Source organism: Microcaecilia unicolor, chromosome 11 (assembly GCF_901765095.1).
Source record: "Microcaecilia unicolor chromosome 11, aMicUni1.1, whole genome shotgun sequence".
NCBI lineage: Eukaryota > Metazoa > Chordata > Amphibia > Gymnophiona > Siphonopidae > Microcaecilia > Microcaecilia unicolor.
The window spans coordinates 130,291,419-130,317,686 of record NC_044041.1 but is presented as its reverse complement, the minus strand read 5'-3'; the positions used below and the strand labels follow the sequence as shown (position 1 = coordinate 130,317,686).

Genomic DNA, 26,268 nt, shown 5'->3' with positions numbered 1-26,268 from the left:
GGATTTTATCATTAATGATTTTATTGAAGGGTTTTGTTACTGGTGCTCCATCCATATTAGTAACTCCACTGAGAAGAGTGGGGAGGGGAATCTTTCCATCCCATCTTTTACAGACTCAATGTTCCATTTATACACAATACTACAAACAGCACAAGTCACTAGTCTTAGCAATTGGCAGGTCCATCATTTTTCCCAAGACATAAGGTTGGGGGGATTTGGTCACACAGATAAACAGGAGACGAATTATAATCAGCTCTGAGTGCCAAAACATTAATTGGTCAACATAAAAACCCCATACAGTGATCACTATATCATGCCACACACTTCCACTATCCTCTTAGCATTCTCAATTCAAAAAGAAATAGAGAAAGTGCTTATAATCGCAAAAGTTGTTATTTGCTTTAAACACTTGGTCTCAAACCACAGATAAAATAATTTTGGTCTGTTTTGACATGTGGAATTAAGAGCAGACAAAACAGGAATTTTTCAATTTCAGTCTATCAGACTTCAGCTGATCTGTACAGGTGGACCCTCATGTCAACTTTTATATAGCTGATTACTCTAACCAAGAAAAGAAATTTATGTCTTTAGCTGCTTTTAAAAACTAAGACATGACTCCCACCCAAACAGCATTTCCACATCAAATTTGCTTCTGAAAACCAATCTGAAATGCCCTGGACCAAATAAATAGAATGAGGGGGGGGGGGGGGGGGGGGGGGGGACACAAGACCATACAGATGGCACACCCTGTTCCACTCAACCCAAAGCTTGGCAGATGACTTGCAACAAGTTTAACAAAAAAACGTACTTACAAGTCAAATTTGGCAAACAATTCAAACACTCACTGTTGAGACTTAAGTATATTGTTGATTTTCAAAAATATAGTACATGGTACACAGCTGGGGAATATGGAAAGTGTGGAACAGACAAACCATTTTTAGAAATCTGAACACTTAGAATCCCGCCCCATCCCTCCCCACCCACAAAGAAATACAGGTAGCCCGGGGGACTTAAGGTGGAAGCTCCATTAGAAATTGACATTATGGCTTCAAAACGGTTTGCCTTCCAGCTTGACAACATTGCCACCCAGTTTCTCAGCCAGTGCCCTACGTTCTGTAATGTCTTCTATGCTGTTTGCCTGCCACTCGTGCTTGACACCTGCATGTAAAGAGGAAGAAGGTAAATCAGAAATTTCATGGTTGCACTAGAAGTTGGGATTACAGCTAATCATGTTTCCAGCTGTCACAAAAGAAAAAAAATGTCATGCATTGGAAAACAATTTCTCTTGTATAGTCTATGCTAATATATTAAGAACCTGCCTGGCTCTGGAGAACCCAGAACATGTTTGTGAAAATCTGAAAAGGCTGTTGGAAAGCTGACTAATACACAGTATAGATTAGAGGGGCTCTAGAGAATTTGAGTTTGTATCTTGTCACAAAATGCCTAGCCACACACCTGGGGTTACCCTGCAGCCACTTAGAGGTCTATCCCCAGCACAGCTCAGGTTCGTGTGCACCTGCCAATTGTGCTCTACACTAGCACCCTGCTCCCACTGACTGGGTCACAACTGCCTCTGGGCAGTCTCCTACTCTCCAATTATCCCCCGTGATTTCTAGATTACTGGAGCCACACTCCCAATGGTCCTCTAACAGCTTTAAACAAACATGCACCATCTACTGCCCAAACAGGAGAAATACACTTCAGACATATTTAAGACAGGAAAATATCCATTTTACAGGCTTAAAACACACTGTTCACATATTTAAGAAAATATCCAGTACATTTTACAGGCTTAAAACACACTGTTCACATATTTAAGAAAATATCCAGTACATTTTACAGGCTTACAACACACTGTTCACATATTTAAGAAAATATCCAGTACATTTTACAGGCTTACAACACAAACACACAGTTTCTTCACATATTTAAAAGAAAAAGCAAAAATACTTACCTGTAGCGGGTATTCTCCGAGGACAGCAGGCTGATTGTTCTCACACGTGGGTCGACATCCGCGGCGGCCCAGTAATCGGCAAAAACGTTTGCAAGCAAAATAAAATCAAAGTCTTTCGAGAGAGTTCCACCGCGCGAACCTCTTCAGTTTAATCAAAAAGCATATAAAAAAACAACAACTCCAAAGGGGAGGAGGGCAGGTTTGTGAGAACAATCAGCCTGCTGTCCTCGGAAAATACCTGCTACAGGTAAGTATCTTCGCTTTCTTCGAGGACAAGCAAGCTGCTTGTACCCACATGTGAGGTATCCCTAGCACCCAGGCTTACTCAAAACAATGAACATTGGTCAACTGGGCCTCGCAACGGCGAGGACATAACATAGTTGATTTTGGTTTCATGTCAATCTAACAGAGTGCAGCCTGGAACAGAATCAAAATGGGTCTAGGGGGGGTGGAGTTGGATTCTAAACCCCAAACAGATTCTGCAGCACTACCTGCCCAAACCGACTGTCGCGTCAGGTATCCTGCTGAAGGCAGTAGTAAGATGTGAATATGTGGACTGATGACCACGTTGCAGCCCTGCAAATCTCTTCAATGGAGGCCGACTTTTAAGTGGGTCACTGATGCAGCCATGGCTCTAACATTATGAGCCGTGACATGACCCTGTAGAGTCAGCCTAGCTTGGGCATAAATGAAAGATATGCAATCTGCCAGCCAATTGGAGATTGTGCATTTTCCCGATGGCGACTCCCCTCCTGTTGGGATCAAGAGAGACAAACTGGGCAGATTGTCTGAAGGGCTGTCTGCTCCATGTAAAAGGCCAATGCTCTCTTGCAGTCCAAGGTATGCAAATTGCTTTCGCCAGGGCAGTTAAGAGGACGGGGAAAGAATGTTGGCAAGACAAATGACTGGTTCAGATGGAACTCAGACCACCACCTTAGGCAGGAGCTTAGGGTGCATATGGAGGACTAGTCTATGATAGAATTTAATATAAGGTGCATGCACCACCAAGGCCTGAAGCTCACTGACCCTACTAGCTGAAATATCAGCCACCAAGAAAATGACCTTCCAGGTCAAGTACTTCAGATGGCAGGAATTCAGTGGCTCAAAAGGAGCTCTCATCAGCTGGGTGAGAACAACGTTGAGATCCCATGACACTGGTGGAGATTTGACCGGGGGCTTTGACAAAAGCAAACCTCTCATGAAGGGAACGACTAAAGGCTGTCCAGAGATAGGCTTACCTTCTACACGGCGATAAGCACTAATCGCAACAAGGTGAACAAATATGGAGTTGGTCTTGAGATCAGAATCTGACAAGTGTAGAAGGTATTCAAGCAGGGTCTATGTAGGACAAGAAAGAGGATCTAGGGCCTTGCTGTCACACCAGACGGCAAACCTCCTCCATTTGAAAGAGTAACACCTCTTGGTGGAATCTTTTCTGGAAGCAAGACTCGAGAGACACCCTCTGAAAGACCCAAGGAAGCGAATTCTAAGCTCTCAACATGCAGGCCATGAGAGCCAGGGACTGGAGGTTCGGATGTAGAAGCGACCTCTCGTTCTGGGTGATGAGGGTTGGGAAAAAAAACATTCCACTCTCCACGGTTCCTCAGAGGACAACTTGAGAAGAGGGAACCAAATCTGACGCTGCCAGAAAGGAGGTATCAGAATTATGGTTCCGCAGTCTTGTTGAGTTTCAGCAAAGCCTTCCCTACTAGAGGTATGGGAGGATACGCATACAGAAGGCCTGTTCCCCAATGCAGGAGAAAGGCATCTGACACTAGTCTGTCGTGGGCCTGAAGCCTGGAACAGAACTGAGGGACCTTGTGATTGATCTGAGTGGCAAAAATATCCACCGAGGAGGTGCCCCACGCTCGGAAAATCTTGCGGACTACACCCATGTTCAGAGACCACTCGTGAGGTTGCATGATCCTGCTCAACCTGTTGGCCAGACTCGACGCCTGCCAGATAAGTGGCTTGGAGAAACATGCCGACACGGCGTGCCCAAAGCCACATCAGGACGGCTTCCTGACACAAAGGGTGAGATCCGATGCCCCCCTGCTTGTTGGTGTAATACATGGCAACCTGATTGTCTGAATCAATATGACTTGGTTGGACAGCCAGTCTCTGAAAGCCTTTAGAGCGTTCCAGATCACTCGCAATTCCAGAAGATTGATCTGAAGACCTTTTTCCTGAAAGGACCAAGCTCCTTGAGGCGTGGCGTCCATTTGGAATGGACGTCCTAAGATCAAAACGGATCGAATCGTCCACTACTGCAAGGAATATCGAAAGTCAGTGGACAGTTGGATCACATCCTCTAAACTCCCCGCAGCTTGATACCACTGGGAAGCTAGGGTCCATTGAGCTGATCTCATGTGTAGGCGTGCCATGGGAGTCACATGAACTGTGGAGGCCATGTGCCCCAGAAGTCTCAACATCTGGCAAGCCGTGATCTGTTGAGACGCTCGAACCAAGGACACTAGGGACAGGAGGTTGTCTGCCCTCGCCTCGGGGAGATAAGCTTGAGCTGTCTGTTCAACAGTGCTCCAATGAATTCCAATTTTTGAACTGGGGTGAGATGGGACTTGGGAGTAATTGATCACAAACCCTAGTAGTTCTAGCACCTGTATAGTCATTCGCATGGACTGTAGAGCGCCCGCCTCAAAGGTGCCCTTCACCAGACGAAATAAGGAACACATGCACTCCCACAGTCTGCGTAGCGACTCTGCGACTACAGCCAGGCACTTTGTGAACACCCTGGGCACAGACGACAGACCAAAGGGCAGTACACAAAGCTGAAATCGAAGATACCTCCTGTGAGCTGGAAGTATCAAGATGTGTGTGTGTAAGCATCCTTTAAGTCCAAGAGAGCATAGCCAATCGTTCTCTTGAATCATGGGAAGAAGGGTGCCCAGGGAAACCATCCTGAACTTTTCTCAAACCAGATATATGTTCAGGGCCCTTAGGTCTAGGATGGGACACACCCCCCTGTTTTCTTTTGCACAAGGAAGTACCTGGAATAGAATCTCAGCCTTTCTTCCCCTGGTGAAATGGGTTCGACCGCACTGGCCTTTAGAAGGGCAGAGTTCCTCTGCAAGTACCTGCAAGAATGAGCTCCTGGTGGGCAATTTGGAGGTTTGGATTCCAGATTGAGGGTGTACCCTAACCAGACTATTTGAAGAACCCAGAGGTTATGAGAGGCCACATTTGGTGAAAAAACATCAACCTCCCCCCTACCGGTAAGTCATCCGGTACGGATACTTTTACAGAGGCTATGCTGAACTGGAGCCAGTCAAAATCCCGTCCCTTGCTTTTGCTGGGGAGCAGAGTGGGCCTTGGACGCACGCTGGTGATGAGAACGAGCGTGCTGGGGCTGAGCCGGCTGCCGAGAAGGAGTGTACCTACGCCTACAGTTGCAATACGGAGCACTTCTCTTCCCTCCAAAAAACCTCCTAGATGAGGAGGCTATAGCAGAAGGCACCCGGTGGGAGAGAGAATCCATAGCATCATTATGCTTCTTGATCTGATCAACGAGATCCTCTACTTTTTCCACCAAAAACATTATTCCCCCGGCAAGGAACATCCGCCATTCGCTGGACAGAATGATCCAGGTCAGAGACACAAAGCCATGACAGTCTGCGCATCACTATACCCTGAGCAGCGACTCTCGATGCTACATCAAAAGTGTCAAAAGTACCCCCGGCCAGGAACTTGACACGCCTTCTGCTGCCTGACCACCTGGCGAAAAGGCTCGGCTAGCACCGTAGGGAGTGCATCCACCAAGCACGACAGTTGCTGTATCAAGTTCCGCAAGTGGACGCTCGTGAAGAGTTGGGTAAGACTGGATCTTTAGCAGCTTGATACATCTTTCTCCCAAAAGAAAGAACAGTCTTAGCTTCTCTACCTAGGGGCGCCGAAGCATAGTCTAGTACTCCTAGCTCTCTTGAGAGCTCCACCACCATAGAATTGTGGGGTAATTGGGACCTCATCAATCCAGGTTCACAGTGGATCCAATATTGGGATTCAGCTTTCTTGGGAACCACAGGGCCAGACAGAGGGGCGGACCAGTTTCACATAAGGACTTCCTTCAGTACCTTATGCAGAGGGACTATCACAGCCTCTAGGTGGAGAAGAATCATCCAAGACCTCGAGCATCTCGGTCCTGGGCTCATCCTCAACCTCCACAGGGAAGGGAATAGCCATACCCATTTCCCGGACAAAGGAGGAAAAAGATTTTCGGGTGAAGATAGTCTTCTTTCCAGCGGAGGGGAAGGGTCAGAAGAAATCCCAAAGGACTCATCAGAAGAGAAGTACCTGGGATCTTCCTCCGATTCCCACGAGTGCTCCTGCTGTGTGGGATACATCCTGTGTCAAGGTACTCAGACACTGGACCTGTCTCGGCACTAAGTAATGATGTCCTCTAGGCGATGTCGAGAAGTTGATGCCCGATCCGACTGCGGCGAAGCTCCCTCCACCGACGTCAAAGGGGAGTCGACTTGGGTGGCAGCAGACGCACTCGTCGAGAGCCACCATCAGAGAAGGCTGTGGGGCCGGTGGAACAGGTGGTGACAGAATCCGTGGAGGCTCAGGAGCAGGTACCAGGCTGCCAGGAGACTGAGGCAATGGCACCTCCTGTAGAGGGGGAGCGGTTCTCTTGGCGCCAACGCTGATGCCCCGAAGCTCCCACTACAGTGCGAAGAACGATGACGTGCTTCTTAGCCTTCACTCGACACCCATCATCGAGACGCCTCGGTACCGATGAGGACATGGAATCCTCACGTCTCCTCGGGGCCGGGTCCGACAGTTGGTCCCGGGGAGCCTGCATAACAGGAGGCAGGTGGAGACCCACTCGACACCTCACTGCTCCCAGCAAGGGTTGGTCTCAGCAGCCATTACTCTCTCTCCTCGACGTTGATGCTCCTGTCGATGTCGACGTCAACGGGACCGTTTCTCTCGTTGGGCCTCTCGAGACGCTTGGATCAGTTTCTTCATATGAAGACACAGACTACAAGCGGGTGGGCTATGGTCGGGCTCGAGGCACTGGATACACCAGGCGTGGGTATCTGTACCTGAGATGATCCGGTTGCACCAAGTACAACGTTTGAAGCCGCTGGGTGTCTTCGATGACATGGAAGAAAAAACGGCTTCGGCAAAATTAAACGACGCGATTGTGCCAAGAAAGAAAAAGCACAAAAGGGAAAAGGCCGCCCACGTTGAAAAAGAAAGGAAACAGGGTAAAAAGTAAAAGAAAAGTACAGGAAACTACTTATAAATTTTGTTTTTTTTTTTAAATACAGATTAACACAACCAGAAAAACACGAAGAAGTTCTAACTGGGCCAGAGAGAGAAGCAGTCAGAAAACCAAACCACACCTCACCACAGAGAAAAAAAGAACTGAAGAGGCACGCTCGCGCAGCAAGTCGTTCGCACTACCCATGCGACGGAACTCTCTCGAAAGACACTATTTTGCTTGCAAAATATTTTGCCGATTCCTGGGCCACCGCGGACGTCAACCCACATGTGAGAACAAGCAGCCTGCCTGTCCTCAGCGAATATCCAGTACATTTTACAGGCTTACAACGCACTTTATTCACCGTATCCATCCCGGATAACCTCCAAGATCCATTCATTTGAAGTAACCCTGGCCCACTCCCCCAGAAGTGGGACAGCCACCCCCCTATTGAGGGGGATGGACCAGGGCCCCATCATTGTGACCTATCAGCCAGCGCTAAATGAGCAGAAAGTCCACCGGAGTGGCACTCCTCCCCAAACAGATGCTGCTTCTGCTGGAAATGAGGTTTTGGAAAGGAGCTGGAATGTACTGGCTGGTAATGTCTCGCCTCCCTGAAATAAGCCCAGGAGCGAAAGGCTTATCCTCGGGCAGAGTCCCCCCCCCCCCCACCAGGTCCTTAATTTTCTCCAGGTCACCTCCAAGAAGCAGCTTACCCCCCACCCCGAAGGGTAACCGTGCCAGGTGAGATTTGGAATCTTTATCAGCCGCCCAATGCTTCAGCCAAAGCCAGCGGTCAGCCATCACCGCCAAAGACACCTCCTTTGCCAAAGCAGAGAAGATTGTACAGTCCGTCAAATATGCCAAGTCCAGCCTCCATAGATGGTAAGGAATTAACCAGGTTATCTTCCGAAGACACTCTCTGCACCCAGGAAATGCACGCCTATGCCGCATACGACCTGCAAATTGACACAAGACTGCCAACTCAAAGGATATTTAGAGGGAAGTTTCCAACTTCCGGTTATGGGGATGCTTCAGGGCCATTCCACCCTCTACCGGGAAAGTGGTCTTTTTTATGACCGCTGTAATTAAGGAATCCACTGTGGGTATATGTAAAGACTCCAATTCTTCTGTCAGAAACTGATAAGGCTAGTCATAGCCTTCACTACTCCCAATCCGGTGCTTCAAGTCCCGGGGGGGGGGGGGGGGGGGGGGGGAGGGGGAGGGGGGGAAGAGAAGCTCCTCCTTCCTAAAGAGCCATGCTGTCATGGGATCACCACCCCCGTCCAGCAGGAACTTCCCCTCCTCCAGGGAATCTGACAGTCCAGCGGGAGCCACACAGAAATCGGCCATCATCTACCGCCAAGGCCACAGAGGCCTCCTTCAGATCCAGCAGTTGATAATCTGAGGGAAGAGCAAGACCCTGCCCCCCCCCCCTTGAACAGGAAGATTTTGTGCATCAGAAGCACAAATTCTGGGGAAAAGGGGCGTCTTCCACACTCAAGCCCTGGGCGGCAACCTCCTGTGCAGTGGGTGGTCCAAAAACAGGAGTCTTTCCAGTCTGAGCTTCTGCCTGTGCTGCAGTAAATGTGGTTGGCACGTTGGGGGCCGGGAGGGGGAATGGCGCCTGCCGAAGAGCAGGAATCAGGAAAGCCAGATGCGCCTGCCAAACAGCTGAGGATTTCCCTCTGCCGGTGAAATCAAGCCACCACTGCATCTGGGGAGATTAAAAAAAAATGGCACCCACAGAAGGGCGTGAAGAAAGGCTAGAGATGTCTGCAGACACGGCTGCCTCATCTCAGGCTGTACCCTGCTGTCCAAAGGGCCTTAACAAGAACTCCGGGCACAAGACCCAGACACTGCTCGCCAGCTCCTACAACAGGAGCAGCACTTAGCTGTTTCTGATGGTGTCACCATGATGAGCTGAGCCTGACAGAAACCGACCCCCCCCCCCCCTTCCCCAAAGCTCTCAGCCATGCTGTAGGCTCTAGTGTTGTTGGGGGGGGGGGGGGGGTGAAGGCTTACTGGCACCTCTGCAAGTTTTTTTATTTTTTTGCTGGAGGCAGGAGAAAGCGGCAGCCAAAAATGACCCACGCAAGCACAGGAGGCCGGCCAGGAGATGAAAGGGAGGGAGACATGGCACCACCAGGTAGGCCTCAAACACAAGAAAAACTCAACTCAGACCGGGAGACAGGCCAGGATCCTAGCAATGCAGAACTGCAGTTATGATCCTCCACCAGATAGAATACAGAGGTGAAGTTAGCTGCTAGCAGGTGGACATAGAGAACTCTCTCTATGTGGTCAAGTGCAGAGGACATAACCTCCCAAGTCTCTGGATTGATCTGTGGGATGCTATGGAAAATTTGTGACTTGACCCAAAACACATCTAAGATAGAAATAAGAAAAAACAGATGATCCAGACTCAGTCCAGTTCCAAGGCAAAGGCAGAAATTTGGGTATCTTTGGTGACACTTCCAGAATTCTCCAAGGTTAAAACTGATGAGTTTCAATCTTATTTCTACCCTCACTCCCAAGGCCTGAACATAATATCCAATGTAGTAGGCTCTAACAGGTGGCACAGAGTCCATAGATATCTTCAGGACTTTAATACAAATATTTAACATCTCCAAAAGGTGAAATAATTACTGTCTTGGTAAAGTTTAAAAACCTTAAATAAAATGTAATGTCTACATTTTTTGGGAATGTAATACTGTTCTTCAAACCAGCCTGAACAGTTTTCAGATCTTGTACTTTCAGCAGAGAATTATCCAAGGAACTGACTGCGGCCAGTACTTCTCTCAAACTGGTAGCTCCACTTAAAGCACTTCCCATGCTATTTTCATTGCTTGGATTGTATTTGAAAGCTTCCTTCTCAAAGGATCACCACCCTGCCTTCAGATGAAGCCTCAGCAGCAACATCAATTGAGGCAGCTTAATGCCAGCTCCTGCTTCCCTATTCAATGGATTCACCGAAGTGCTTCTCGCATTGACAGTATTCCTTCACTGGTCCCACAACCAGGAGTCTCCAGGACTCAGCATGTCAAAAGCTGCAGGAAGGGGGCCCCCTCCATCATCCTGCTCCTGGTTCATGGCTCGATAAAAGTAACAAAGCCCATAAGTGTCTGCTGGACCAGGTTAGGCAACGGTAGGTCTGCAGATGGATGTGTGTGTGCACCTTGTCCTTGCATTTAACCATTGTCCCCACTGAAACTGCTTCAAAATTCAGATGCTGAGCATCAATACTACCCCCTCTGCTTGGTCGGCCATCTTGTCCCCTGGAATTTTTCATATTTCAATACTTTTTGCACAGATATTTTCCTTGAACCATAAGCAATTCTTCTGCAACTTCTTTACTATTCTACCCCTCTCAGGTAAATTACTTATCTGCACCTTCACCACCAACTTGACTTACTGTTCTTTTCACTATACTAGGCCATGTGTCTGGGATTGGCTTCCTGAGTGTTTTGCTCCTAGTCTCTTCCTATTTTTGATCTAATGTCTTGAATAGGATTGTGATCAAGAGAAGGGACTACAAAAAATGACAGGTTATAGGACAAAACAATGTGCAGCATGAGCTGGACCGATTCATTTGGTCAGATGTTACTCCAGACTAACAGCTACCTCTTCAAAAGAGATGGGGCTGTGCGCACAGCATGGCATAGATCTAATAGTGCTGTAATAAATCAGTAGTGATGGCAAATTAATCCCATCAGTGAAATAGAGGTTTTATATATCTGCAGCGAGATTTAAAAAAAAAAAAAAAAGCAGATCCTGAAGAATGGTGCTTGTATTGGAGGAACTGTGTACGTGAGAACCATTCTTTGAAATTAGTCCTACCTACATTCTCAGTAAAAGGGCACTAGACTTAAGTTCCTCTATGTGTGTCTGCAACTGGCTCAACACAGCAGAAAGTTTACCTGGGAATTTCTTTTTGATGGCATCCTTTGAGCTGGCATAAATCATTTTGCTTTTCAGGGGTGCACAATCTGGAGCCCTACAAAGGAAAAAGGTTCAGAATTATCAGAAGACTTAAAACATTGGTCGGACCAAGTCTGAATATCCATTTGTTTCGTGGTCCTTTCTAGCTTTCTCTGCCATAGGCATATGACCCATCACAGATTTTGACCTTTAGATTGCCAGTTCAACTGAAGTGCAGCAGATCTAGCACCATTGTGTTCCATTTTGGTGGTGCTCAAGGCTTGTCCATGGGTCACCAAGTCAACTGGATTATCAGGGCATCTTCAATGAATGCACATCATAGGTGTAGGAAACAAGCAGGCAGCCTGCTAGTTCCAAAAAGGATGGTAGTCCTAGAAGCATGGTTAATGATGTGCATGGTGTTAAAAGCTAAATGCTATCAACTCCAAAGTCAATTGGGGTAATGGGAAGCAAAAAAAAAAAAAAAATTGTTTTATTTTCTGCTGCATAGCAGTGTTATGTGACCCAGCACTGCTTTAAGAGGCTCTATACTCCCTGACATTAGATGCTGCCTGACAGACCCCCCTCCTTGAATTTGGAAGTCCTGTTAAGTGGTTTTGGCCACTTAAAAAAAAAAAGTCTGCAAATTATTTAAACATCTTTACATGTAATCTGAGATTTAACACAAATTATTTTTTGTACCACTGCCCATGGTGACGGCATGTTATGTGCCTTACTCTGGTCCCCATGATAAGCAGAACGAATTTTAGTTTCAGTGCCTAAACCAACCTAAAATCCATTTTCTGCCTGGTTTTGGTTTCAGCCTTGGCCTAAACTGACCATGTGTTTTAGGTGGAAGCCAAAAATGTGTCTTCTCCTGTCTGTCCCTCTCCCCTCCAAACTGAGTTGCCTTTCCTTCCTATCCACTTACAGGCGCAGCCCTCACACCTATCTTATAATCCCTGGTAGTCTAGGGCAGGGGTAGGCAACTCCGGTCCTCGAGAGCCGCAGGCAGGTCAGGTTTTCAGGATATCCACAATGAATATGCAGGAGATAGATTTGCAAGCACTGCCTCCATAGTATGCAAATCTATCTCCTGCATATTCATTGTGGATATCCTAAAAACCTGACCTGCCTGCGGCTCTCGAGGACCGGAGTTGCCTACCCCTGCCCGCTGCCAGCTCAGAGCGTGAAAGATCGCCGCTCGCCATGCTCGGGCCGCCTCTACCATCTGTACAGCACGAATTACAGAGCTCCGCTGCTGATTTGTGCTTGCCACATTTAGAACAGCGCTTTACAGTCTCCGCAGCCATCGCAAAAAAACGGCGGTAAAATTCAAAAAATGGCAGTTCGCGCCAAAAAAACGTCCCGATCACGGGCCCACCCCGGAGGAGTCAGAAAACACTCTTACCTCACTAGACCGAGTATCACAGCTCCGGTCCTGTAGAAGAATCTCAAGAAAAAAACCTCTTTTCCAAGATCGCTGTGCTAAAGCGCGACTTTTATTTAACGCTGTGAGGAAAGCAGAGGCAAAACAGGTAAATAAAAACTCGGAGGCTCAGATAAGTGGGAAAGGCGAACCAATGTGCCTGCATCCACTGAGTGGGAAAGGACAGTGAAAAGCAAGCTAATATGTCCACATCCACAGGGGCATGGGTAAGGCAGGGAAAGGGCTGACCTATGTGCCTTCAAAGTGAAGCTGCTATAGCCTCTAACACCCCGGCTAACAACTGGCAAGCCAGGAGCCACCACCAGGCAGATTTTGATGGAGCTCAAAGAAGCTGCAGCCACCCTGCTTGGGGAGATAGAGAATACTAAAGAGGCAGTGGAGCTAGCTGGCCATGAGGCACTGTGAAAAGTTGAGTGCTCTCTATCTCCCCCTGCTGGTTGATGGACACAACCCATACATAATGGCTTCATCTGCTTGATGACAAGGAAATGTGTAATTTATCCTTAAAATAGAGTGTGGTACCGGAAGATTGGAGGGGATACGTTGAAACAGTCTGCTCAGTGTGCTGCTGCAGCTAAGAAAGCAAATACAATGTTAGGTATTAGGAAAGGAATGGAAAACAAAAATGAGGATGTTATAATGCCTTTGTATTGCTCCATGGTGCAACCGCACCTCGAATATTGTGTTTAATTCTGATCGCCGCATCTCAAAAAAGATATAGTGGAATTAGAAAAGGTGCAGAGAAGAGCAACAAAAATGATAAAGGGGATCGGACGACTTCCCTATGAGGAAAGGCTAAAGCGGCAAGGGCTCTTCAGCTTGCAGAAAAGGCAGCTGAGGGGAGATATGATACAGGTCTATAAAATGAGTGGAGTGGAACGGGCAGATGTGAAGCATCTGTTTACGATTTCCAATAATACTAGGACTAGGGGGCATGTGATGAAGCTACAATGTAGTAAATTTAAAACGAATCAGAGTTTTTCTTCACTCAACGTGTAATTTAACTCGAATTCGTTGCCAGAGAATGTGTAAAGGCGGTTAGCTTACCGGAGTTTAAATAAAGGCTTGGATGGCTTCGTAAAGGAAAAGTCCGTAGACCGTTATTGAATGGGCTTGGGGAAAATCCACTATTTCTGGGCTACACAGTATAAAATGTTTTGTACTTTTTTGGGATCTTGCCAGGTATATTGTGACTTGGATTGGCCACTGATGGAAACAGGATGCTGGGCTTGATGGACCTTTGGTGTTTCCCAGTATGGCAATACTTATGTAAGTTCTTTGAGTGGAGTCTCCTCCTCCTCCTCCTCCTCATTTTAACAGTACAGATGCAGAAAGTATCCATTAAGGAGGTGGTAGAGACACAAATGGTGATTAAATTCAAAAGGCGGGATATGAACAAACCATCTCTAATTAGAAAATGGAAGTTACAAAAAAAAAAAAAAAAAAATACCTAAAAAACTTAAATGGCTGCGTGTGTGGATGTATCAACTGGTGCTTAGACGAGACTGACTGATGAACTAGGGCCGATACCAGGCAGACTTGTACAGTCTCTCTCATATGGCAATCTGGTTTAGGATAGGCAGGAAAGGGTTTAGACAGCAACTTTAGAGGCTGGAACATGAGGACAATGGACAGACTTTTACGGCCTTGCCCCACAAGTGAGATGAATAGACTGCAGTGGGCTTTGAGGGCAATTTCAGCAGTTGGAATATAAGGATAGGGCCAGCGGACTTCTATGGTCTATGTCCCAGAAATGCCAAAGAAAGACCCTAATCAAGTATATATCATCACATTCATTGTTGATTTAATCATGAATTGATGAGTGTGACCACTGGGCAGACTGGATGGACTGTTTCAGGTTTTATCTGCTGTCATTTACTATGTCACTATTAGTCCTCTCTGCTCCCGGGTTGATGCTCGTAACTATGTCTGTGCATCAGATGTCACGTGCATGTGGTAACCTCTTAGCACACAGTGCCAGCAAAATCAGAGACATCTTATATGTGCGCACCAAAATGTTCCAACTTCCGTTCCTTCCTTGCCTGCAGTGCTGTGGCTCAAACCCAAAAAGAGAGCCAACCGGAATTTTTTTTTTTTTAATGTACCATTAAATTCTTCTGGAACTGGGTGGAGGCAGGTTAAATTCTTGCAGGGAAAGGTGGGGACGGGCAAGATTTCTGTACCCATCTCTCTAGTAGTTACACCCAAGGAAAAAAAAAGCACCCTTTCCCTTCATCTCTAGTGCCTGCCACTGAGAAACAGGTCACCTTCCAGATGCTACAAATAGATATCCTAGTTCGTGTTATCTGGCAAAGGAAAATACAGTCCACAGGGATATCAGTAGAAAAGTGGTTTAATAAAACAGCAGGATGAAACCCAGAGAAGCCTGTGTTCAAATCCTGACATTATCAAGTCAAGAAAAACAAAATACCTCTTGTAACTGAATTTCTCTCATCTTGAAGTACTACTGAAAATGCACAGACTAAAAATTCAGTTTTAAAATCTACTTTGACAATGCATTATCCAATTATACTTAAAATGCAGCCCAGTTGTGCAATATAGTGTAACATAAGAAGCCACGCGACCACCCTGTACCAGGCACATTTTGGTCATAAGGAAAGCTACATGGTGCTAAGAACTAAAAAACAGAAAAGGGGTGGGGAAAATAGGCTCTATTCAAACAATGAGGGAGACGTATGGATTAGTTAAACCAATGATATTTGTTATGAATAGGTGAGTCACCTATTCATAATAAATATCATTGTTTTAACTAATCCATACGTTTCCCCCATTGTTTGAATAGAGCCTATTTTCCCCACCCCTTCTCTGTTTTCTCCCTTTTGTCCTGTGGGGATCAAGTGCACCTCCACACTCCGTGTGGCTTTTCTTTGACTTGTTTGCTAAGAACTAAAAAGCATAAAAATGTTTCATAAGAAGCCTGCCAGTGTTAGCATAATGTCTGGTATGTTCAAATTTAATTCCACAAAAATCAGAGATATTGGTGTTTTGGTTGGCCTAGGTCCCTCCTCTATGTACTCCAAAAGAAGGTTGCTACAAATTTATTAAATACAGATAAAGGTAAATACATACTACTAACACAGAACTGTTAAGGCAACAAAATGCATGCTTCAGGAAAAAAAACCCCAAAGGAGGTGGTGGTTTATAAAAGGGCTACAGCAAGACCGAGGACCCTTAAAGGAACACCCCAAAAGATACGACTCCTGAAGCAGGAATCTTGTCGCCGAAAACATGGTTCTGTGTTCAGTCTGCATATGCCTTGATATCCGTTTAACAAAACTTGTCGGAACCTCCTGGAATACACTGGTGTTTTTGGTTGGCCTATGTCCCTTCCCTACTTCTTCGATTTCTGTGGACTTGTTTTCTTCCAGGTATCAAATGTAAAAAAAAAAAAAAAATCCAGCCAATGGCACAACGCAGTGCTAGTCAACTCTAAGGCTCTGCTTGCTTCCTGATGAGCACCGGGGTTTGTTTGTTTTTTTTTTTGGGGGGGGGGGGGGGGGGGAAGAGAGAGAATGTGAACGATTACAGGAGGACCTTGCGAGACTGGGAGAATGGGCGTGCAAGTGGCAGATGAAGTTCAATGTTGACAAGTGCAAAGTGATGCATGTGGGTAAGAGGAACCCGAATTATAGCTACGTCTTGCAAGGTTCCGCGTTAGGAGTTACGGATCAAGAAAGGGATCTGGGTGTCGTCGTCGATGATACGCTGAAACCTTCTGCTCAGTGTGCTGCTGCGGCTAGGAAAGCGAATAGAATGTTGGGTGTTATTAGGAAGGGTATGGAGTCCAGGTGTGCGGATGTTATAATGCCGTTGTATCGCTCCATGGTGCGACCGCACCTGGAGTATTGTGTTCAGTACTGGTCTCCGTATCTCAAAAAAGATATAGTAGAATTGGAAAAGGTACAGCGAAGGGCGACGAAAATGATAGTGGGGATGGGACGACTTTCCTACGAAGAGAGGCTGAGAAGGCTAGGGCTTTTCAGCTTGGAGAAGAGACGGCTGAGGGGAGATATGATAGAAGTGTATAAAGTAATGAGTGGAATGGATCGGGTGGATGTGAAGCGACTGTTCACGCTATCCAAAAATACTAGGACTAGAGGGCATGAGTTGAAGCTACAGTGTGGTAAATTTAAAACGAATCTGAGAAAATTTTTCTTCACCCAACGTGTAATTAGACTCTGGAATTCGTTTCCGGAGAACGTGGTACGTGCGGTTAGCTTGACGGAGTTCAAAAAGGGGTTAGATAGATTCCTAAAGGACAAGTCCATAGACCGCTATTAAATGGACTTGGAAAAATTCCGCATTTTTAGGTATAACTTGTCTGGAATGTTTTTACGTTTGGGAAGCGTGCCAGGTGCCCTTGACCTGGATTGGCCACTGTCGGTGACAGGATGCTGGGCTAGATGGACCTTTGGTCTTTCCCAGTATGGCACTACTTATGTACTTATAAGGCTGCTAAGACTGGCTTAAGATAGGCAGTTGGTCTCTAGCTTACTGAACAGAATACACCCCAATTCAGACACCCCCCCCCCCCCGACCAGATAACCACTTTTTGCATGTTAACTAGTGCTAGTTTTCATATGTCCCAGTCTAAGTTATGGATTTCCCCACTAATTCCACCATCTGAAATTTTCAAACAAACCCTATGTCACAGTATAGCTTTGCACTCCACCCCAATAAAAGTTGAATCATTTCTCATATGGGGCCCTATTCACAAAAGAGAATACTAGTTAACTCAGCCCAACATACCCCCAAACACCTTAAAAAGCTTCCTTACCAGAAGATAAAGACTAGGTCTTCCTTCCTTGTTTCATGGGTGTCATAACAAACATCATAAAGGGCATAACGACAGTCATCTTTAGGCAGCATAGAAATGAAGGTCTTGTATGGGTCATCCACTGTCTCGCCAATATCTCCCACCAGGATCTCCTTGCCAGTCTCCAAAATGATGTATTTTTTATCATCACTCAGGCAGAAAAGCACTGCCTTCTTCCGTTTCTTGATCTCTTCTTGGGTGGAGCACTTCCGCACCTTCATGTCATTGAAGACACGGATGACATCATCTGTGACAGTTACACCAGAAGCCTGTGAAGGAGGGAAGATTAAAAGCTCTTTAGATATGGAGTTCTTAAGACAGTTTCAAGATACTACTTGTCACCCACTGGGCTCAAATGTATCACCATTTAATTTATATACCATCTTTAAGTACAATATTCAAAATGGCTTACAAAAGTAGCAAAGGTTTAACAGAACTGAAAAAAATCAAAAAGTCAGAATAACTTATACTAAGATCACCCTCCACTCAAGTACTCCTACCAAAATAACCTAAACTGCTACTTAACTAGAAAAATATGTCCTCAGTTCTTTCTGAAAGATGAAGTAAAACACTGGAATAAGTTCTGTGAGAATATACAAAGTACTGGGCCTTTAGTGTGATTGCGGACAAAGCTCAAAGTAAACCTTCCTAGATATATTCAAACAGGGAATTCCTAGATTGCCCTGAGAAATCAGGTCTTACCTGACAATTTTCTTTCCATTAGTCCTTCCCAGTGACACAGGGTCAAATTCATTCACATTCCCTCCCCACAACCAAAAAAAAAAAAAAAAAAAAAGTTTCCTGTCCCCACCACATCCCCGCAGTCAAGTAAACTTTGTAGTTACACCCAGAGTTAATTTTCTTCCCTGCTGAAAGGAGTATTTTATGCAGTTTTCCACCCCCTCCCTCCCTATCTATCTTCCTCATGTTACTGAATTCTATTATTCAGTAACACTATTTTCAAATGTAACACTGAACCAGAGTTTGCTTGGGGGATATAAATGTCAAAAAACAAAAACAAAGTCCTTTTATCATCCACCTTCACTGCCTGTGCAACTGGATGGTAATAGCACAAGGAAAACAAGTTTGTTCCAGTGAAGACCAACTCAAAATAGCTGGGCTCAAGTATTACTATTGAAAATGCAACCACACAGTGCCTTTCTGGTTATGTTCCAGTAATAAGTTAACTGGCTTTCTTGAAAGAATTATACAACGTTCGGATGCATGACTAGGTACACACATTTATACAATATCACAATTCATGTACAGTCACAAATAGTGTTCAGAATAAGGTAAAATTATGTCTTACCTGATAATTTTCTTTCCTTTAACGAAGCAGATGAATCCAGGAACTAGTGGGTTAAGTCTGCCTACCAGCAGGTGGAGATAGAGATAAACAAACTAAAGGCAGTGATGCCAGACCCAGCTCCTTCCTCAATATGTCATTCGTAATCATTTGCCAAGGCCAAAAATATGAAAACGAGAAACCATCCTCACTATGAAAAACAGAAAATCAAATAAGAACTTCAAAATAACTGCAACTTGATCCAGAAATCGGAATCCTTTCCGTGTTCCCATATCTATCTGAACTCTGGAAGAGAGAACCCGGAAGGAAAAAATAGTCACTGTGGAAAATGAAAAAACCGTTGGCTGAACTAGGGAGAGATCCTGGAGTCATCTGCTGCGTAAAAGGAAAGAAAATCATCAGGTAAGAATTTTACCTTGTCACTTGCAGCAGATGAATCCAGGAACCAGTGGGATGTACCAAAGCATTCCTTAAGAAGGATGGGAAGCCGACACTCCCCGCGCCAACACTCCCGTCCCAAAACTCACATCCTCCCAAGCAGACACGTCTAGCCTGTAATGCTTCACAAAAGTATGATGGGACGCCCAAGTAGCCGCCCGACAAATCTCTTCCAGAGAAGGCCTCCGCCTCCGCCCAAGAAGCCGTCTTTGCCCGAGTAGCATGCGCCTTCAGGGCCACTGGAGACGCCTGCCCTTGTAGCAGATACGCTGCTCCAATGGCTTCCCTAATCCATCGAGCAATGGAAGACTTAGAAGCCGCCTCACCTCTTTCTGATCCCGACAAGAGCACAAAGATGATCCGAGCGTCGAAACTCAGATCTGCAAGTACCGAAACAAGGCTCTCCGCACGCCCAGGACACAGCGAGGCAACCCCCCCCCCCCCCCCCCCCCGATAATCCTCTCTTTGAAAAGACGGAAGATAAACCGCCTGATTGACATGGAAAGCCAAACCACTTTAGGTAGAAACGACGGGACCATCCGGATCGACACCCCTGCTTCAGAAAACTGCAAAAAAGGATCTCTGGAAGACAAAGCCTGAATTTCAGAAATCCTCCTTGCTGAAGCAATGGCCACCAAAAACACTGTCTTAAGTGTTAGATCCTTCTCGGAAACCTTATTCAACGGCTCAAACGGTGGGGCCTGGAGGGCTCGCAGTACCACATTCAAATGCCACGCTGGGTACGGCTGCCGCAGAGGAGGCGGAAGCCGAAGAGCCCCGCATAGGAAATGGACCACAGAGTGAGCTGTTAAAGAAGAACCGTCCAGTTTGCCCCTAAAACAAGCTAGCGCGGCCACCTACACTCAAAGGGAATTATATGCCAATCCCTTTTGAAGACCATCCTGAAGGAGCTCCAGAATAACCGGAATGTCCGCCTAAAAAGGCGATTCTGCAAGCAAAGCACACCACACCGAGAAAGCTTTCCACTCTCGCGCGTACCCTGCTGAAGCACACTGCTTCCGTGCCCCCAAAAGAGTGGCAACGACTGGCCCTGAAAATCCCTTCTTCCTCAGCTGTCGCCTTTCAATAGCCAGGCCGTAAGACCAAAGCGGGAGGGATTTTCCATCTGAACTGGCCCTTGATGCAGCAGATCGGGAGTCACCGGAAGTCGCAATGGTGGCTCAGAGTGCATACCACGGCCGTCGAGCCAGTCTGGGGCCACTAGAACGACCGGCCCACGATGCCACCCTATGCGGCAAAGAACTCTCCCTATCAAGAGGCCAAGGAGGAAGAACATACAGTAGCTGTTCCGGCCATGGCTGGAGAAGAGCATCCAATCCTGCGGATCCTGGCTGCCGTTTGCGGCTGAAGAACTGGGGAACTTTGGCATTGCAAGCCATGGCTGTGAGATCCATTACTGGTCTTCCCCAACGTTGACAGACCAGCCGAAAAGCCGAGTCCGACTGAGAAAATCCACTTGAACATTGTCTTGACCCGCAATGTGCGCAGCCGACAGACTCTGAACATGCGCTTCCGCCCATACTAGAAGACGAGACGCTTCCACTGCCAAGGAAAGATTGCAAGTGCCCCCCTGCCGATTGATAAGTAGGCCACCGTCGTGGTGTTGTCCGAGAATACACAAACCGCCTGCCCCTCCGCTACCAGAGCCGGCTCTGCGACCGACTGCAAAATGGCTTGAGAACACTCTCGGGGGGGGGGGGGGGGGGGGGGGGGGACACGCTCCACTGAGTCCCGCCGCCAAACAGGAACCCAGCAGGACTTACCCCAGACCGGGAAAGCGCGGGAACTGACAGCTGAGCCCAAGTAAAACACTGACTCCACTTCGAGGCAGGCTCAGACAAGCAACAAAAAACAGGACTCGGACAGCAGTAACCCAAACCTGCTCTCAGCAAAAATACACTTCCCTGTGCTTCTCGGTTTCTCTTCTAAATAAATTCTATGTTTTTTTTTTTTTTTTTAGTGAGGAGGCAGAAACAAACAGGGAAGGAAAGGAACAGCAAAAGCCTGTTCAGAGGAAATTTGAGGTGCAGCAGGGACCCAGCAACTGCATATGCTGCCAAAGGGGACAACCACCAGCCCGCCACCCCCAGCTCAAACTGGCCACCGGCCCAGGAGCACCCTCAGGGGCCTTGGGCCCAGGAGCTGGAGAAAAAGCCGTCCACCACCTGCTGAGATAGAGACATACTAACTGAGGAAGGAGCTGGCCGTCTGGCATCACTGCCTTTAGTTTACCTCTATCTCCACCTGCTGGTAGGCGGACTTAACCCACTAGTTCCTGGATTCATCTGCTGCAAGTGACAAGGAATGAACCATTTCCAGTTATTCCCAACGCCGCTAGATTCTGTAGGAGGAGAAAATGGCCCACCAAGTCAAAAGTGGATTACAAATCAGGGATCCCCTCACCCCCTATGTTTAAAGCTGTAGGGAGAACATCGCATGTTCCAAATATTGTGTCAACTGCATTGTAACAAATCATTCTAGCAACTTTACAAAGAACGGAATAGAGGCAACAGGCCTATAATTAGACACTATAGAGTTTGACCGTTTTAAAATCAAACTACAGGTTACAATTATTTCCCCAAACTTTATCAGGGAACTTACCTAAAGATAATTTTGAATTAATGCAGGAGCGTAATTCAACCTGAAAGTGGTGATGCCAATTCCATCAGATATAGGGGACAAGTATCCAATGTACAATAAAACATTTCTTAAATAATTTGGAGGTCACTCACTGAATAGTAGAGAACTCTCCAAATTCAAAGTATCCCCTTCCGTTACATTAAAATATATGTGTGTGTGTGTGTAATTCAGCTGCATTTTTTGTAAATCCTCTTAAGAAAAAAAACAAACCCTTATCTCCCCCCCCCCCCCCCACACACACATTTATTAAGCTGCACTAGCTGCTGCCATGCACTAATGCTGACACAACCCATTCACTTTGAATGGGCTGTGTCGGCATTGGCACACAGCAGCCACTAGTACATCTTAACTTGGGGGGGGGGGGGTGGCACTAGCTAACTGACTTGCTAAAGAAGTTGTTCAGCAATACAAATGTTCTTGATTGGTAGCTTTTTAAGGGAATTTAAACAGTAATTGCTTCACATTCACAATTCCTTTCCAGTTAAATCATAATAGGCCTTACTAGCTATCTTCAAAGCTTGCTTATAATTATGGACTGCTTCACATCAAGCAGCTAGAGAACAGTCCATCTTTATACATTTTCGCTCCAACTTCCTACACAGTCATTTAATACCAATAATTCAGGAGTAAAACATTTATCACTTTCCCTTGATTACTTTAAACTTTAAACATAGAGGAGCTAACTCATCCAATATTCTTACACTAATTTCAAGACCATTTATCTATTATCATCTGTATTGTCAACCCTCTAGTTACCATATCCCAAAATTTATCAACATCAATTCTTCCTGAAGTGGAATAAACCTGCTTAGAGTAACCCTTAAACTTACACCAGTTAAGGTTACATGAACAAAAATGATCTGACCATAAAGTCTGTTCCCAAATAACATCTGAAAGACTCATGTTAGAAGTCGCTATCACTAAAACTAAATCCAATTGATGACCTTTAACATGAGTTAAAATATGCAAAGGTATATATAGTGTAATTTAAGGATTTCTTTTAAGTCCTCCAAGTGGTCATTAATATCCCCGAAAATCAAACTAAGGACTAATGATTCAATTCCTAAAGACAAACTCACAGAAAGAGGGGTATGCTTTTGTCTACTTATCAGGTGGACAATATGATAATGAAGAATCTCTAACTTGACAAGCCAAAATCTCCAATTCTGGAACAGAAAGCTTCAATTAATTGATCATCCAATATCAAACAAACGGCAAGTGACCGACTCACCCGCAAATGCACAGTAGAGCCTTCCCTCTCCGTCCCGCCCTCGCATCAAGAAGTGATGACGTCAGAGGGCAGAACAGAGGGAAACGGAGTCGGAGTCACTGTCGGACGCTGCCACCTGGAAACGAACTGCGGGCACCAACCTCCACCCTCCGTCGCTCCCGCCCTCTGCATCAGGCCCCCTGCACTGACCTGACATCGCCTCTCACCTCCGTGTGGAAGCACTGCAGGCAGCAGCAGAGCGATCTGCTGCTGCCTGCAGCACTTTCACACGGAGGTGAGAGGCGCTGTCAGGTCAGTGCAGGGGGCCCGGCATGGAGGGGGGAGGGAGCGGCGGCGAGGAGGGTAGCTAGAAATCTCGCCCGTTTTTACGGGCTTAACGGCTAGTATCTTTATAAACGAAACCAATGCCTGTTCCTTCCTTGCCATTTTGAGATTTAGAAGTAATTTTTTTTAGCCTGGAGGACAAAGTTCAGCAATCCGGGGATCATCTTCAAAGTGTAACCATGTTTCAGTTAGGAGAGCCAACCTGGCCGACACTCCCCAAGCCAGTCCTTAAACAAACATGTCTTATTACCAACTTCAGATAATAATATAACATGGAATGGGAACAAAGGAAGGGATATTTAATATGTTACTAAACGCACGCCTATTCTTAAGAAAGGATGGCATATCTCAGATGGTGGGAAAGGAAGAGAAAGTCAGAACTTCCTAGCTGACTGCAGTAGGAAAGTCAGCACACTAATATGCCAATTATCAGAAGCCCCGCGCTGTACGGCGCTCTAAAAATAGCCCCTACGATCAGAGGTAATAGCATGCAAATTTAGGTACGTTAGTTCTGATCATAGAGGTGAAGTGGAAGAGGATTGTGCCTGAGCTGTCCTGCATTTGACAGGTGGACCTGTCAAAATGCAGGAGATACAAGGTCCATGGGACCCCCCCCAGACCTCAAAATCACTGAGGCCCTGGTGGCCTAGTGCCCCCACCCCCTACACAGTGACACATGGCTCCAGTCCCCCACCCATCCAATAGAACAGGGTTGGAGGTCCGGTGGATCTCTAGCCCCCCCCCCCCCCCAGCAAAAAAAATCCATGGTTGCCAGTAGCCAACTCTACCCCCATCCGCCACTGTGGTCTAGTGGCCCAGGATGCACTGGGCAGGGTGCCACCATTTTGTCAGCAGTGCTCGAAGGGGGAGCAAGTGATACTCCCTCCTCTGCCATTTAAAGTATGGGGGCCACTACACCACAAGGGCGGGTGGGGGTAGGATTGGCCACTGGGCCACCAGGGATTTCTTTTTGTTTTTTTTTTGGGGGGGGGGAGGTGGATGGGGGGGGGGGGGGTTCTGTAAGCATGCTGGAGAAGGTTCCCCAATACTCTGCAAACCTAACGCCAGCTCCAAGCTGGTGTACGGTTTGCCACAGAAGAAGGCAATGTTTGTCGCTCTGTCCGCTGAGCATTGGGGAGGAATAAGATTTTTTTTTAGCATGCATTTGCATGCTACTTGCAGTCATAGCCCGCAAGCCCATTGTTTCATACGCTGACGGGCTCCTAGTATGGTGCTAATAGCATCTAGCAACCACGTTTGCTTCTGATCTGACCATAACCACAGCATCAATTCATAGAAAAGCCACGTGCGTTACCAGTAGGGGAAGAGTACAGAATCAAGTTCAAATACGGCCAACTGGCCTCGTTTCCTACACACTTAAGGTTGCCAACTGGAACCAGACAAGGCTGATCCAGTCCCGATTTACCCCATTGCGTGCAGGGATTCGTAGCCTAGCTTTTCTTAAGGAATACAGTGGGGAAATAAGAACAAGTCCCTGCATGAAACGAGATAAACCGGGTCTGGATCCACCCTGTCGCGTGTATCTGGATCCAGTTGGCGACCTTCGGTTGTGACCGGATGCGTAAGTAATCGACGACGCATCCAAAGAGCGGAGAAACGCAGCTCGGGTGCAGAACGGAAAGGCTAGGCGCTCTCCACCCTCCCACACGCCAGTCGGCGCCTTATTGCGGTTTTAAAAAGGTCAGGCTTTCCTCCTCCCTCGAAATCACCGCGTTCCGGTCGCGCGCCGCACCCACCAAACCAGCCACTGGCGCGGGAACGTGGCGCATGCGCTCAGCACGCCCGCCTCTTCCCTCTCTCTCTCCCCAACGGAGGTAACGCGCATAATCATCGCCCGAGGCACCGAATAACGGTACAACCAGCGGAAGGGAAAGTATTTCTTTTAAATAAACCAACAAAAAGACACATGATGAAGAATTTGCGTAATATGTTCGCCCACTACGTTAAGAGCAAATAATAGTTATCGATGCCACCACCCGACAGGGAAGCTGGAAAAAAAATCCCCACCCGTAATAAGTTCCTAAAACCAAAGCACGCTTTCCCCACAAAGGAAAGGGGGCGGACAGCTAACGAACGACAGGAAGGAATGAAACCTCGCGCCTCCTAAGTTCCAATCACCTCCGCCCGCCCTGATACATCCGCGGAGATAAAGAGCCGCAGCGCAGCCTCCCGTGCCAGTGCCCCTGCAGCGCTTCATCCACTTCCTCTATAATAATAATCCCTGCCCCATACTCAAAATGAGGAAAATAGACGAGAAATGCAGGCCCTATAGACAACCACACAAGCTTTTAACACACACAAATACATCACTTATCCCCCACCCTCACTCATTCTGTGTAGATCAAAGATGGCGTGCCTGGGTTTCAAAAATAATGAAAGCTAAAGAGTGGGGAGGAGGCACAAGCCGCCAACAGGAGAGACAGTAAGCGATGACATGATTTCGATACGGCAATTAAAGCGGTATTTCACCTAAAATATATATATATATAAAGATAAATGCTGCTAGAAAAGAGTCGTGAAAGAACAGACACGTGAGACTTACCATCTCTACAGAAGACACTGCTACTCCCGCTGTTCCACGAAACCAACACCGTCTTTCCCACTCGCTAGTCACCGAACAACTGAACGCCGCAGCTCGTCTCTTGGCCCCTTCCGGAGACTATTTTTTCTAGACGGGCGGGGCTAACGTCCGGCCTGAAGGCGTGTTGCAGCCTGGGAGTTGTAGGCTAATTGGCCGCCTTTTCACCTGCTTGTTTTTGTTTTAGCTTTAAGTGGTTTGTGTGCACCATCCGCACACCTGTGACTTTTCTCCAGAGCGCCGCTACTACGAGGATAGATAGCTGGTTTCTCATGTGATTTTTTTTTTTTTTTTTTTTTTGGGGGGGGGGGGGGGGGTGTAAGCAC

General features: G+C 46.7%; 1 protein-coding gene across 1 annotated transcript; it reads right to left on the bottom strand.

Annotated features, from left to right (window-relative positions):
- On the bottom strand, positions 1-26,027 carry LOC115479844 (cofilin-2-like). Its single transcript, XM_030218096.1, has 4 exons — positions 25,907-26,027; positions 17,345-17,652; positions 11,096-11,172; positions 1-1,158 (listed from the first exon to the last, which is right to left on the bottom strand). The coding sequence occupies exons 1-4, from the start codon at positions 25,907-25,909 to the stop codon at positions 1,049-1,051; spliced, it is 498 nt and encodes a 165-aa protein (XP_030073956.1). The 5' UTR covers positions 25,910-26,027; the 3' UTR covers positions 1-1,048.
- Positions 26,028-26,268: the final 241 nt, after the last annotated feature.